The following is a 14843-nucleotide window of genomic DNA, read 5'->3' on the forward strand; positions in this document are numbered from 1 at the left end:
AGAGGCCTGGACACTTCCCTTGTTGAGAACCATTCCTGGCACAAAGTAACAATGCGGACGCGATCGAACCACGGCGTTGACCGTGTAGGCATGGTTGAACTAGAAACAACACGAGCCGTCGTGTACCTCCTTCCCGGTGGAATGACTGGAAATGAACGGCTGTCGGATCCCCTCCGTCTAACAGGCGCTGCTCATGCATGGTTGTTTACATCTTTGGGCGGGTTTAGTGACATCTCTGAACAGTCACTGTCTGTGATACAATATCCACAGTCAACGTCTATCTTCAGGAGTTCTGGGAATCGGGGTTGCTGTGTGTTGTTGTTGTTGTTGTTGTGGTCTTCAGTCCTGAGGCTGGTTTGATGCAGCTCTCCATGCTACTCTATCCTGTGCAAGCTTCTTCATCTCCCAGTACCTACTGCAGCCTACATCCTTCTGAATCTGCGTAGTTTATTCATCTCTTGGTCTCCCTCTACGATTTTTACCCTCCACGCTGCCCTCCAATGCTAAATTTGTGATCCCTCGATGCCTCAGAACATGTCCTACCAACCGGTCCCTTCTTCTTGTCAAGTTGTGCCACAAACTCCTCTTCTCCCCAATTCTACTCAATACCACCTCATTAGTTATGTGATCTACCCATCTAATCTTCAGCATTCTCCTATAGCACCACATTTCGAAAGCTTCTATTCTCTTCTTGTTCAAACTATTTATCGTCCATGTTTCACTTCCATACATGGCTACACCCCATACAAATACTTTCAGAAACGACTTCCTGACACTTAAATCTATACTCGATGATAACAAATTTCTCTTCTTCAGAAACACTTTCCTTGCCATTGCCAGTCTACATTTTATATCCTCTCTACTTAGACCATCATCAGTTATTTTGCTCCCCAAATAGCAAAACTCCTTTACTACTTTAAGTGTCTCATTTCCTAATCTAATTCCCTCAGCATCGCCCAGTTTAATTCGACTACATTCCATTATCCTCGTTTTGCTTTTGTTGATGTTCATCTTATATCCTCCTTTCAAGACACTGTCCATTCCGTTCAATTGCTCTTCCAGGTCCTTTGCTGTCTCTGACAGAATTACAATGTCATCGGCGAACCTCAACGTTTTTATTTCTTCTCCATGGACTTTAACACCTACTCCGAATTTTTCTTTTGTTTCTTTAACAGCTTCCTCAATATACAGATTCAATAACATTGGGGACAGGCTACAACCCTGTCTCACTCCCTTTCCAACCGCTGCTTCCCTTTCATGCCCCTCGACTCTTATAACTGCCATCTGGTTTCTGTACAAATTGTAAATAGCCTTCCGCTCCTTGTATTTTACCCTTGCCACCTTTAGAATTTGATAGAGAGTATTCCAGTCAACATTGTCAAAAGCTTTCTCTAAGTCCACAAATGCTAGAAATGTAGCTTTGCCTTTCCTTAATCTATTTTCTAAGATAAGTCGTAGGGTCAGTATTGCCGCACGTATTCCAACATTTCTGCGGAATCCAAACTGATCTTCGCCGAGGTCGGCTTCTACCAGTTTTTCCATTCGTCTGTAAATAATTCGCGTTAGTATTTTGCAGCTGTGACTTATTAAACCGATAGTTCGGTAATTTTCACATCTGTCAACACCTGCTTTCTTTGGGATGGGAATTATTATATTCTTCTTGAAGTCTGAGGGTACTTCGCCTGTCTCATACATCTTGCTCACCAGATGGTAGAGTTTATGAACTACATGAATATTATGCATTGCTTCATGCTTGAAGTCTCCCACTACTGCAGTGACATTTCCAGCAGGATAACTGTCCGTGTTGCAGGGCCAAAACCGTGCTACAGTGGTTTGAGGGGCATTACAGTGAACTCACATTCATGTCTTGCCCACCGAATGTTTTTGGTCTGTACCGGCTGCGGGGCCGTAATCCAGCATCCCTTAGTTTGCGGGAATTGCTTGACCTGTGCGTACACATCTGGCGACACACACTTCTGGAATCCTGTAAAGGACCTGTAGAATCCATGCCAAGCAGAAACCGTTGTACTGCGTTTGAAAAGTGCAACAACAGGCTGCTAAGCAGGCGATATTTTGGGTCATATGTATACAGGATGGTCCATTGATAGTGACCGGGCCAAATATCTTACGAAATAAACATCAAACGAAGAAACTACAAAGAACGAAACTCGTCTAGCTTGAAGGGGGAAACCAGATGGCGCTATGGTTGGCCCGCTAGATGGCGCTGCCATAGGTCAAACGGATAAACTGCGTTTTTTTAAAAATAGGATCACTCATTTTTTATTACATATTCGTATAGTACGTAAAGAAATATGAATGTTTCAGTTGGACCAGTTTTTTCGCTTTGTGATAGCTGGCGCTGCAATAGTCACAAACGTATAAGTACATGGTTATCAAGTAACATTCCGCCAGTGTTAAAATGGACCTTTACCAATTGCCGAAAAGGTAGATATCGTGTTCATGTATAGCTATTGTGATCAAAATGCTCAACGGGCGTGTGCTATGTATGCTGCTCGGAATCCTGGACGACATCAGCCAAGTGTCCGGACCGTTCGCCGGATAGTTACGTTATTTAAGGAAACAATGTAACGTCCCCTTAGAAAAATTATTGAATTACTGTGCTGATAAACATCTTACGTTATTTGATTTTCAAACAGCTGAGCAAAACTGAACGTACTCAGACATTCACTAAAGTGACACACGATACTTTTAGCACAATGCAATCTGACTTTCAGTAATCCCTACAAAAGAATGGCCCTGACTAACATTAACCTATACGTTTCACAAATCATTTACCTCACAAAAATCTTCGTTAGTCGAACTACTGCAATACAGCGAGCGCCACTACTGCCAGCTAAATAAAAGATTGAAACTACTGAAGGCACTATCTACTGATAGGCATAGTTAGCAAATGAAAGATTTTGATGGAGAACAAACAATGTATTTACCTTAATAGTGTTCCAAAGTCATAATATATATATATTCATGACATCCAGTCTTACAAATTTACTGTCTCTGATGGACACACGTTAGATCATCCGCTCTCAAAACTCCGCCATCTCTCTCCCTACATCCACCACTGCTGGCGGCTCACCTCCAACTGCGCAACGCTACGCGCTGTTAATATCCAGCTGCCCAACACTACAATAGCGAACATTACAGCAATGCCAACCAGCCACAGACTGCACACAGCACATCCAGTGATTTTCATACCAGCGCTACGTGGCGTTAGCAATATAAAAACCTAAACAGCCTACTTACAAAAGAAAGTGTTCAGCCACGTGTGAAACGTCAGCTACGACCTGCAACAAATGATGATGCCCAAGTAGGTGTCTTAGCTTCTGTCATGGCTAATCAGCACATCAGTAACACACAAATTGCGCGAGAATCGGGAATCTCAAAAACGTCAGTGTTGAGAATGCTACATCAACATCGATTGCACCCGTACCATATTTCTATGCACCAGGAATTGCATGCCGACGACTTTGAACGTCGTGTACAGTTCTGCCACTGGGCACAAGAGAAATTACGGGACGATGACAGGCGTTTTGCAATCGTTCTATTTAGCGACGAAGCGTCGTTCACCAACGTAAACCGGAATAATATGCACTATTGGGCAACGGAAAATCCACGATGACGACAAGTGGAACATCAGCGACCTTGGTGGGTTAGTGTATGGTGCGGCATTATGGGAGCAAGGATAATTATCCCCCATTTTATCTAAATGGTGCAATGTATGCTGATTTCCTACGTAATGTTCTACTCGATGTTACTACAAGATGTTTCACTGCATGACAGAATGGCGACGTACTTCCAACATGATGGATGACCGGCACACAGCTTCGTGCGGTTGAAGCGGTATTGAATAGCATATTTCATGAGAGGTAGATTGGTCGTCGAAGCACCATACCGTGGCCCGCACGTTCTCCGGATGTGACGTCCCCGGATTTCTATCTGTGGGGAAAGTTGAAGGATATTTGCTACCGTGATCCACCGACAACGTTTGAGAACGTGCGTCAGCGCATTGTCAATGTATTTGCGAACATTACGGGAGGCGAACTACTCGCTGTCGAGAGGAATGTCGTTACACGTATTGCCAAATGCATTGAGGTTGACGGACATCATTTTGAGCATTTATTGCATTAATGTAGTATTTACAGGTAATCACGCTGTAACAGCATGCGTTCTCAGAAATGATAAGTTCACAAAGGCACATGTATCACATTGGAACAACCGAAATAAAATGTCCAAATGTACCTACGTTCTGTATTTTAATTTAAAAAAAACTACTTGTTACCAACTGTTGGTCTAAAATTGTGAGCCATATGTTTGTGACTATTACAACGCCATCTATCACAAAGCGAAAAAAGTGGCCCGACTAAAACATTCATACACACCTGGAAATTGAAATAAGAACACCGTGAATTCATTGTCCCAGGAAGGGGAAATTTTATTGACACATTCCTGGGGTCACATACATCACATGATCACACTGACAGAACCACAGGCACATAGACACAGGCAACAGAGCATGCACAATGTCGGCACTAGTACAGTGTATATCCACCTTTCGCAGCAATGCAGGCTGCTATTCTCCCATGGAGACGATCGTAGAGATGCTGGATGTAGTCCTGTGGAACGGCTTGCCATGCCATTTCCACCTGGCGCCTCAGTTGGACCAGCGTTCGTGCTGGACGTGCAGACCGCGTGAGACGACGCTTCATCCAGTCCCAAACATGCTCAATGGGCGACAGATCCGGAGATCTTGCTGCCCAGGGTAGTTGACTTACACCTTCTAGAGCACGTTGGGTGGCACGGGATACATGCGGACGTGCACTGTCCTGTTGGAACAGCAAGTTCCCTTGCCGGTCTAGGAATGGTAGAACGATGGGTTCGATGACGGTTTGGATGTACCGTGCACTATTCAGTGTCCCCTCGACGATCACCAGTGGTGTACGGCCAGTGTAGGAGATCGCTCCCCACACCATGATGCCGGGTGTTGGCCCTGTGTGCCTCGGTCGTATGCAGTCCTGATTGTGGCGCTCACCTGCACGGCGCCAAACACGCATACGACCATCATTGGCACCGAGGCAGAAGCGACTCTCATCGCTGAAGACGACACGTCTCCATTCGTCCCTCCATTCACGCCTGTCGCGACACCACTGGAGGCGGGCAGCACGATGTTGGGGCGTGAGCGGAAGACGGCCTAACGGTGTGCGGGACCGTAGCCCAGCTTCATGGAGACGGTTGCGAATGGTCCTCGCCGATACCCCAGGAGCAACAGTGTCCCTAATTTGCTGGGAAGTGGCGGTGCGGTCCCCTACGGCACTGCGTAGGATCCTACGGTCTTGGCGTGCATCCGTGTGTCGCTGCGGTCCGGTCCCAGGTCGACGGGCACGTACACCTTCCGCCGACCACTGGAGACAACATCGATGTACTGTGGGGACCTCACGCCCCACGTGTTGAGCAATTCGGCGGTACGTCCACCCGGCCTCCCGCATGCCCACTATACGCCCTCGCTCAAAGTCCGTCAACTGCACATACGGTTCACGTTCACGCTGTCGCGGCATGCTACCAGTGTTAAAGACTGCGATGGAGCTCCGTATGCCACGGCAAACTGGCTGACACTGACGGCGGCGGTGCACAAATGCTGCGCAGCTAGCGCCATTCGACGGCCAACACCGCGGTTCCTGGTGTGTCCGCTGTGCCGTGCGTGTGATCATTGCTTGTACAGCCCTCGCAGTGTCCGGAGCAAGTATGGTGGGTCTGACACACCGGTGTCAATGTGTTCTTTTATCCATTTCCAGGAGTGTACATAAGATGTGGCCGGATAATACTCTATGGAGTGACGAGGCACATTTTACACTCAGGGTGCAGTAAGTACACAGAACTGACGAATTGCCGGCCGCTGTGGCCGAGCGGTTCTAGGCGCTTCAGTCCGGAACCGCGCTGCTGCTACGGTCGCAGGTTCGAATCCTGCCTCGGGCATGGATGTGTGTGATGTCCTTAGTTTAGTAAGGTTTAAGTAGTTCTAAGTCTAGGGGACTGATGCCCTCAGATGGTAAGTCCTATAGTGCATAGAGCCATTTGAATTTGAACTCACGAATTTGGGGTGCTGTGCGCGAAGAAGCTTTGCACTTGCCTTATGTGACTATGTGCTGTGGATTCACAACGCTGTCCGTTCTTCTTTTAAGAGAATTCACGAAGAGGGCCTGACAGGTGTACCGTGACGTATGCAAGTTATCGAGACCACTTTTTACAGCATGTGATTCCTGCTTTGCGAGTTCGCAACTGTGTGGAAACCACTATTTTCATTTCGCACGCAAGACGAGGCAACACCTCATGGCGATCGTCTAGAGAAATATCTGCTTAAGGGGCTCCGGAACGCCCTATACTTGCAATGTTAAAATAACGCTTATAAATTACATCTTTCCTCACAAAGTATTTGAGGTAGGAAGTTGAACTTTTTACAGATTATTTATTGGAATATGGGCTACAACTTAACACAGGGATTTTTCAAAATTTTAGTTCAGTTATTAAAGATGATTTTTTTTCAATTGTAATGAAAATTCACAACATTTTTTTCCAATTTTTTATTTATATATTCAAAAATATACAGTTTTTTGGAAAAAGGCTGTGTTAAATTATGCAGAAGGTACTGTGTAACATTTACTGAAAGTTTGAAACAAATATGTTTGGAAGATCCTTAGAAAACATGTAATTAGTATGAGAAAATAAAAGTTTTGGGAATCGAGCAACAAAGATTGGATTAACTTTTTAGTGCATTCCAGGTCCATAGGATGGATTATCTTCATCCTCTGCAAACTCCTCCTCCAGCTTCCTCTTGTTCCTCCTCCTGTTTACTCTTGCTTGTATTTCTAGACTCTTTACAGCCCTGTCTGCAGCCCGAAGGCGTTCCTTGTCTAAAGCAAGCATCGCTCGTACCATGTTAGAACCTATCTTCATTCCCATATTTCTAAATACCTTGCACCTTACAATGTTGCCATCATTGAAAGTCGCAACAGCAACTTTACTTTTACTCATTATTATACTTCAACAAAACAGAGACTCAAGAAACAGAATTAATTACGAATATTTTCGAGATAACGACAGAGTAAATAAACATGAAACAATCGACAATCACACCAGCGATATATATTGAACCATCACAGGTTAGCCACAGCACATACTTTATCCCACATCACTAAAATGTACCTGATGAACACGGACGTTAATAGTAGCACCATTTGACAGCAGTTTAACAGCGCCACAGTGGGTCACGCCCATGTAGAACACATTTCAAAAAAAATTAAAAATAGTTGTAGTCTTCGGAATTGAATAAATTATATATCTATTAAAAGGTAAAAGTCTGCAGGTTCAGAAAACGCAAAAAAGTAAAAATTGAACTTTTCATGATTTTGAGCCTTTCCGGAGCCCCTTAATACAACTTTCCACGAACGTGTTATCTGCACAGGTGTTCCAGATGCATGGCCTGCGAGACGATCTCATCTGAATAGTTTTTACTTTTGGCTCTGGGACTGTATAAAAGAACGCTTTTACCACGGATACGTTCGGTCTGTACCTGATCTGAAGGAGAGTGTAATATCAACGCGTTGCTCAGATTCCACCTAACTGCTGCGAGCAACTGTTGATCACGTCGTTTTACGGATGCAGCATCTCGTCGGCAACTCCAGTGCTCACATTCATTGAACAAATCCTGTAGTAATCGGTTAATAATAACATCATCAGCATAACGCCTTCCTCGCTTTTTTTACCCTTTCTGTCCACATTCCGTTCCTAAGCCATTACACGTGGAAAGAGTTCCGTACGCCTTGCACCTTGTGCCAAAATCGGAACTATTTTTATCCACGTTAATCGGTTCTGTATTAACACATTAGAATATCTATCAAGTTTCGCTGCCATAGAGCCCACACTGTGAGTAGCTGCATTTTATTTACAGTCACTCGGTACATATTTTTGTAGAGCTTGGTCGGCGGCTATTTGATGATCACAAATCATGAAGAAAGGAAGAATGGTGATCATGACAATAGGGGATCAATCATGAGCGTTGATATGCAGGACAACACCCAGAAACGTAAGCTTGCTTCCAACAGGCGGGGATCCTCCTCCCTCCCCCCCCCCCAAAAAAAAATCACCAAAAAGGCAAAACCACTGTACTAAAAACTGATGGTAACAAATGATTATGATCATGAAATATTGTATATATTTTACTCTTATTTTTATTAAAATTCTGAGCATATGTAGCGCATTTCGTGGGGGAGAGAGACTGAAGAACTCTGACGCTCCTTCCCTCCCCATCTTTTCTTAACCCTGTATCCGTGCCTTGTGCCTGTCTTCCAAACAGCACTTGGTTGCTGTTATTGAAACACGCAGTCGGGCAGAGGGAGATCCGATTACGTAAAAAGGATTGGCTGCCAAGAAAAGCTCGTTTACCTTGATTTGTCAGAAATGAATATTGATCTGACTGCGGCAAACACTCACTACTGTTGCGGAAAAGAAATCTCCGATCACAACCTTCTGTGTACAGTCTATTGATTGTAACAGCAACGCCACAGCCACTTTGTACACTTTTACGCGTTTTGCGCAAACAAATGAAGCTAAGTAAACAGCCACCGTGTCAGATGCAGTCTCACCTCAACAAAGTGCTATGAGGCATCCTTCTCTGCTATTAGGAATAAATAAGGTGCATGCAATATCTGTACACTGTAAAGACTGTATTTGTTGCATTTTACTAAACTATATCGCTCTTTCTAGAAGAAAATACAGTGCCGTTATGAGGCGAGCCAAGAAGTCCGGTTTACTCGGTTAATGAACCGATTGGGCGATCGCAAATATGACCTTTGTCCGTGTAGTCTACAAGAGCGATAGTCGCTTGCTGCGTGCTGTCGTCACCACGTGTGGACCCGCCCCCTTCTTACGCGTACAGTCTTTTGTTTCTCCTGCTTACGTTGTCCTATTTGCTTTATTGCGCTCAGAGTTATCTTTTAATAACTTTCGTTCCTCACGCTTTTCCTTGCTGCCAGTGTACTAAATACTGAGAAAGTGTCTTTTACAATAAGAATGCTGAATTACATGTGTTTGTGTCCCCTCCTTTCAGGAAAATCTCTCCCGGGCTCATGCCGCCTGGCTCGCCCGGTATTTTCCGGCGGAAAACATCCAACTGCACAGGCCCGGACGGCTTAGGTCCGCATTTGGCCGCCAGAGCTTCCATCGGAGATATTCTCGCTCACAAAATGGCGACGACTGGTGCCGGCTCGACGACGCAAGGCTGGCCCAACTCTAAGGATGACTACGAACTGAAGGAAGTTATCGGTCAGTAAAATAACTGTCTATAACGTGACGGCGAAATCTGCCTGGTGTCGTTCAACGTTTGTAATATTTGCAATATGAAGTTCGTGTGCTCATTTGGAATGTGTGTATACATTTTCTCTCTTTTTTATTGGAAGTCGAATGAAGTTTGTACCGCAGCTTGCTATTTTACGTGGCCTTTGTTTTTCATTTTTGTGGAGTAAGACTGTATTACTGCATCATGCAGTCCCTAGACAGTTGTTAGTTGAATGACAGTGCCAGAAAGAAGCGGAAAACGTGACGTACCGGGAGTGAAACCAGTGTTTTATTGAATGTTTTGTTAAAAGTAAGAGTTTTTAATGAAATGTTGTGAACTTGACATAGTTTTCTAACAGTTATTCTAAACACAGGCAATGCTCCTAAGATAACATTCTGCTGAACTGCAAAAAATGAATGTTTTTGTGGATTTTTTACGTCGTGGCATGACTGCAGTTGAATTCTGGGCGTTATGCTATGGTGTTCTTGTTACTTAAAGGCAATGGAGACGTAACATATTAGTAGACGAACAGTTGGGTAGTTAACTTATAATAAAATACTGTTTCTGTTTAGGTGATAGTGTACAGTAAATTTTGCACGTAATGACATATGACAGCCTTTGACATTTAGACCCCGTGTATTTCACTCGTTTCTTCTTCCCTTCGTACAGTCACACACATCTTGTAGATAGTTGTTTCCATCCCGGAGTGTTTTATCATACTTTTACCTCGAATAAATAAAAATAATGGCGATTTTTGCAGACTAGTGTACAAAACATGTCGCAAACTTCACAATATAAACGACTAATGTCAATAGTTAGTTACTTAATGTTAAAATCACTATAAATATGAATATTTCTGCAGAATATGTGCCAACGTATTGAAATTCTACTTTTATTTCTAGGTGTCGGAGCAACAGCAGTTGTTCACGGCGCTTTTTGCAAACCACGGCAAGAAAAATGTGCCATCAAACGAATAAATCTGGAAAAATGGAACACGAGCATGGACGAATTGCTGGTAATTATTTAAGATAGAGCAAGACTTGTTCTCTCCAGCCCATCGCCCTTCCCAGACCTCACTGTAACACTTTTTCGAACATTTTTACAAGTAGGAAGTAGTAAGATTTTTTTGCAATTGTTTTTCAGTGTGTTGATACTTGCACATTAATGAAACGTTTCAGGTACGTAACAGCAATATTGTAGCTTCAGTATGTTTGTGAAACAAAACACACATTTTAACTAAATCTTCAGCAGAAAGTTTCCCATTTATTTTGGGGAAAAACAGGAAAAGAAAATGAGCAATATGGTGTGAAGAATCACTGCTGTTACATTGGAAGAACTAGCTTTGAAGTACTATATGAAATAAGGATGTCCATGGTGGATTTGACAGCAAGTTTTGTCCAAGGTGCTTATGTGACTAGATAATGTGTTGCCTGTGAGAAAGTGTATTTTATTTTTTTCTATCTTGAAGCACTTACAGTGAATCTTTCATCTTTGTATTATAAACTGTTATAATGAATGTTACTGGAATAGTTGCCCTACCGTAAAATTTCTGAAATAGATAAAGAGGAGTAAATGTTACGGATGTGATCAGAGATTCACTGTAAGAGAAATTTGCATGTTAGCTGTAAGCAGATTGATTATTTCACCTGGCATTGATTGTTGTCCAGATTGAGTTACTGTCCACAGGCATAATTTCAAAGTGGTGAGGCTTTTTTCCTTGTTTGATAACTTTGATTTTTTTCTTTTAATTAAGTAAATAAAGCCTTTTATGTGTGCCGTTTGAAAACCCTGTCTAGCATATGTATTACTTAAAATGATAGATGACTAGAGGCTGTTAACATAAGATTTTGTTGAAAGGGAATATGCCAAGCCTTTTTCAGCAAAGAAAAATGCGGAACATATATTTCTTATATTGTTACCACGACATATTGAAATTGTTTTTGGAGAATAGTATTCATTTCTGTCTCTTTGCTTGCTTTTAGAAATCTTGTTATAAAATTACTAATGTTCCTTTCAGTGTTTAATTGCATCAAGTGTCATGCATGAGCCATTAAGTGGGATTCTATGTCAGGATATGTATATTAAAAGATTGTTGGTAATTAATATTATACTTTGCTCACAACCACAGGAGATAAGTGATCTGCATCCATGGTTTCATTGCTGTCTTATTTACAATAATTGCTCTCTGTGATTGTGAAAAAAGTAAATTATTTATAGTATATTTTATGAAGAGGGTGCTCACAGCTCATAAATATTTAAAGAATGGCATAGCATTATTTATTCAAAATATGCAAATTATCTTTTGATACATGATCTGTGCACTTGGAACAGATTGGTAAATAATTGTTATATTAGCAGTTCATTATGGTGAATTAGACATTCTTTAAATGTTTGTTTATATTTCATTCATTGTTGGACAGTGGCATTATGAGAAGTGTCTGCAATGCATTAAGAATTTTTATTGTTTTTACTGCCTAATTGAGTGTGTTATGAGAGAGACTATTTTGTCCTCCATGAAACTGTTTGTGAGGTAACAGCTGATGGTTAGTTTTAAAGGTACACTTTGTGTTAACAAATAGCAAGTGTATTGCTGATTGTATTTCACTTCAACTTTGTTAGTTCTCAAAACAATAGACTGATAGCAATTTGTGGACCGACAGTATGGTTCCCTTTTCATTCTACTAACATTACCTACGTCTCTAGTGGTTGTAAGACCCATTTGGGCAGTTTCTGCTTTGTAATTAGCTTGTTTTTACACATTTATCCTATTCTAAATATTTTTCCTATCATTGACTTGGAGTTCAGCCATCTTATTAAATTGTGGAATCATATCTGATCAATTCAGTATGTCAGTGTGTTTGAGATGTTTGGTCTGCTTATACTGCACCAGCTCTGTATTTACCCATGAGCAATGGGCATGCCGATTCTCATTACCATTGAAATGTAGTGACTAGAGAAATTGGGCTATAAAGGTATACAATTTCTGAAAACAGCAGTATTGGCTGGAAGATCAGTATATCGTATAAAAACACAACTTATCACTTTTTGCAGACGATTGCTGGGAGCAAAAGTCCACTGTCTGAAATGTTGCTACTATGAATTACAAATAAATATGACAAGGTTTACAATTTCAAGTGGACAGACTTACAGAATATGAACTAAAGCACTTTTTAATCAAACAATAATGAAATAAACTTTCACTAGACCACTCTGTTGCCATGGATAGATGTTACCGCACAGTAATGACCCACTCGAAGCAATAAACAGTGCAGTTGCATCAGATCCCAGATGACTGCTTATTTGATTACTAATTATATCATAGACAATAGCTTGCTGTGTGTGTTATGTTACGGCTGATCACTTGGACATACAAGAACACAGTCCATCATTGTTAGCTGAAGCAAAAATAAAGTAATAGCTATGGGCCCACAATTCCAAAAAAACAATGGAATGGGGCAGAACAATTTTTTTGTAAAAACTTTCTATGTAGGTGCATCTGCTCAAGGTTAAAATAATTTTTTAAACTGTTATTGTGGCTGGTTACAGTTTTATAATTTAAAATCTTAAAATTGTGCTACATCCACAGTTCTCGCGTCAATTTCTACGAGATAGTGTACAAAGTTATAGTGAGTCACCAACCGAATGATAGGTTAGCTGCAGTTCATTTCAGCTTAACTGCTGTCTCTGACATTGAGAATGATCCATATTCATAATGTCTAAGCCATGCTTTGTGTCTTTTATTCCATCGTACCTTAAACTAAAATTTTTAGCAGTTACTCATGTTGCAGTACGTGTCGAACCATTTTATATTTTTGATTAATTATGTTATTTATTTTACATTTTTTCTGATTATGCAAAGGGCTATCAGATGAGCTGCACTTGTTCAAAGATTGAGGCAATGTTGACAACAAGTTCCTATATGGAGAAAGGTGGTAGCCAACGAAAGGAAAGTGTGTGTTACCCAGTCAGCAGCTGTTGACTAGATAAATCTTTATACGGCAAATATACTAATTAATCATATTTTGTGGATGGCCTTTCCATCACATTCTGCTTTTGACACTGAAATGTTATTAATCATTTCATCTGGAATACGAATCTCGGTTGGAGTAACAAAATTATGTGAATAACTTGTGTTGTGTGGATGGTGTTTTCTGGATTTTCTGCTTTTGCCACAAGTTTGTTTTATTGATTTATAGAGCACTTTGCACAATCTGTGTTGAAGTGTTATTAATGACTTTATCTGCATAGCGGCGACACTAATTGGTAGTGTAGCCTGAGGTCTAGGTTAGGTTAGCTTCATTTCACTTTTCATAATTTTTAGTTTAGTTGCGGTACGAGTCCTGCTGTATACACTCCAGTAACAGAAATAGCGACTGACTGTTAAACTAATTATTACTGTGTGTGTGTGTGTGTGTGTGTGTGTGTGTGTGTGTGTGTGTGTGTGTGTGTGTGTGTGTGTGTGTGTGAAGTGTTTTTCTCCAAAATTTGTTTGATAATACTCTAGCACCTAGTGTGTTAAGGTTGTTGGCACTTTAAATACTTAACATGTCTCGTGCAATCGAAACAAAAATGTATTAAAAAATGTGTGAGAATTTCTAAGGGACCAAACTGCTTAGGTCATCGGTCCCTAACGTATAGTTACGTCAATGGCTACCCAAATAGCTCTTCTGTCATCATAACTTTCCACTCCCGCTTGTGACCGGCATTACTGACACGCAATTAGAGGTTGGAGCTTGGATAGTCCCTTGTAAAGTTCAATCTTTTATCTCTTATTGCTTGCTCGATCAGTCCTGTAGTTCTGCAGCAGTCCCCTGTGACATCACATTCCAAAGGCTTGCAACTTATTCCATTTCTGTCTTCCCAGTTGTCTGTCTGCTTCTGTTGTCCTTCTCAAATGCTAGCACCATTGTGTCGCTTTGCAGTAATTTTCCTACTATTTGTTTTATTTATTTATTTATTTATTTATTTATTGTTCCGTGGGACCACATTAAGAAGTCTCTATGGTCATGGAACGAGTCAATACATGAAATTATAACACGATTGTAGAAACAGATAAAATGAAATATAAGAAACATATTCAGGCGACACGTCATTAGTTTAAATAAAGAAAATCAAGAATGTAACACTGGAATTTGCTTAATTTTTTAGCACTTCCAGGAGCTCCTCGACAGAATAGGAGTGAGCCATGAGGAAACTCTTCAGTTTAGACCTAAAAGCAGTTTGGGCTACTGCTAAGATTTTTGAGTTCTTGTGGTAGCTTATTGAAAATGGGGCTCAGCAGAATACTGGACTCCTTCCTGCACTAGAGTCAAGGAAGTGCATTCCGCATGCAGATTTGATTTCTGCCTAGTATTAACTGAGTGAAAGCTGCTAACTCTTGGGAATAAGCTAATATTGCCAGCAGCAAACGACATTAAAGAAAATATATACTGTGAGGGCAGTGTCAGAATTCCCAGACTATTGAATAGGGGTCGACAAGAGGTTCTAGAACTTACAC

General features: G+C 41.4%; 1 protein-coding gene across 5 annotated transcripts in view; it reads left to right on the forward strand.

The window, feature by feature from the left end:
* Positions 1–14843, forward strand: part of LOC126108920 (serine/threonine-protein kinase OSR1) — a 525656-nt gene that overhangs the window by 405279 nt on the left and 105534 nt on the right. For all 5 annotated transcript variants that reach the window (XM_049914286.1, XM_049914284.1, XM_049914287.1 and 2 more), the window contains 2 exons: positions 9119–9333; positions 10249–10361. In XM_049914286.1, the coding sequence (XP_049770243.1) occupies positions 9119–9333; positions 10249–10361 (328 nt within the window). The remainder of the gene's footprint in view (positions 1–9118; positions 9334–10248; positions 10362–14843) is intronic.

This window comes from Schistocerca cancellata, chromosome 11 (assembly GCF_023864275.1).
Source record: "Schistocerca cancellata isolate TAMUIC-IGC-003103 chromosome 11, iqSchCanc2.1, whole genome shotgun sequence".
Lineage (NCBI taxonomy): Eukaryota > Metazoa > Arthropoda > Insecta > Orthoptera > Acrididae > Schistocerca > Schistocerca cancellata.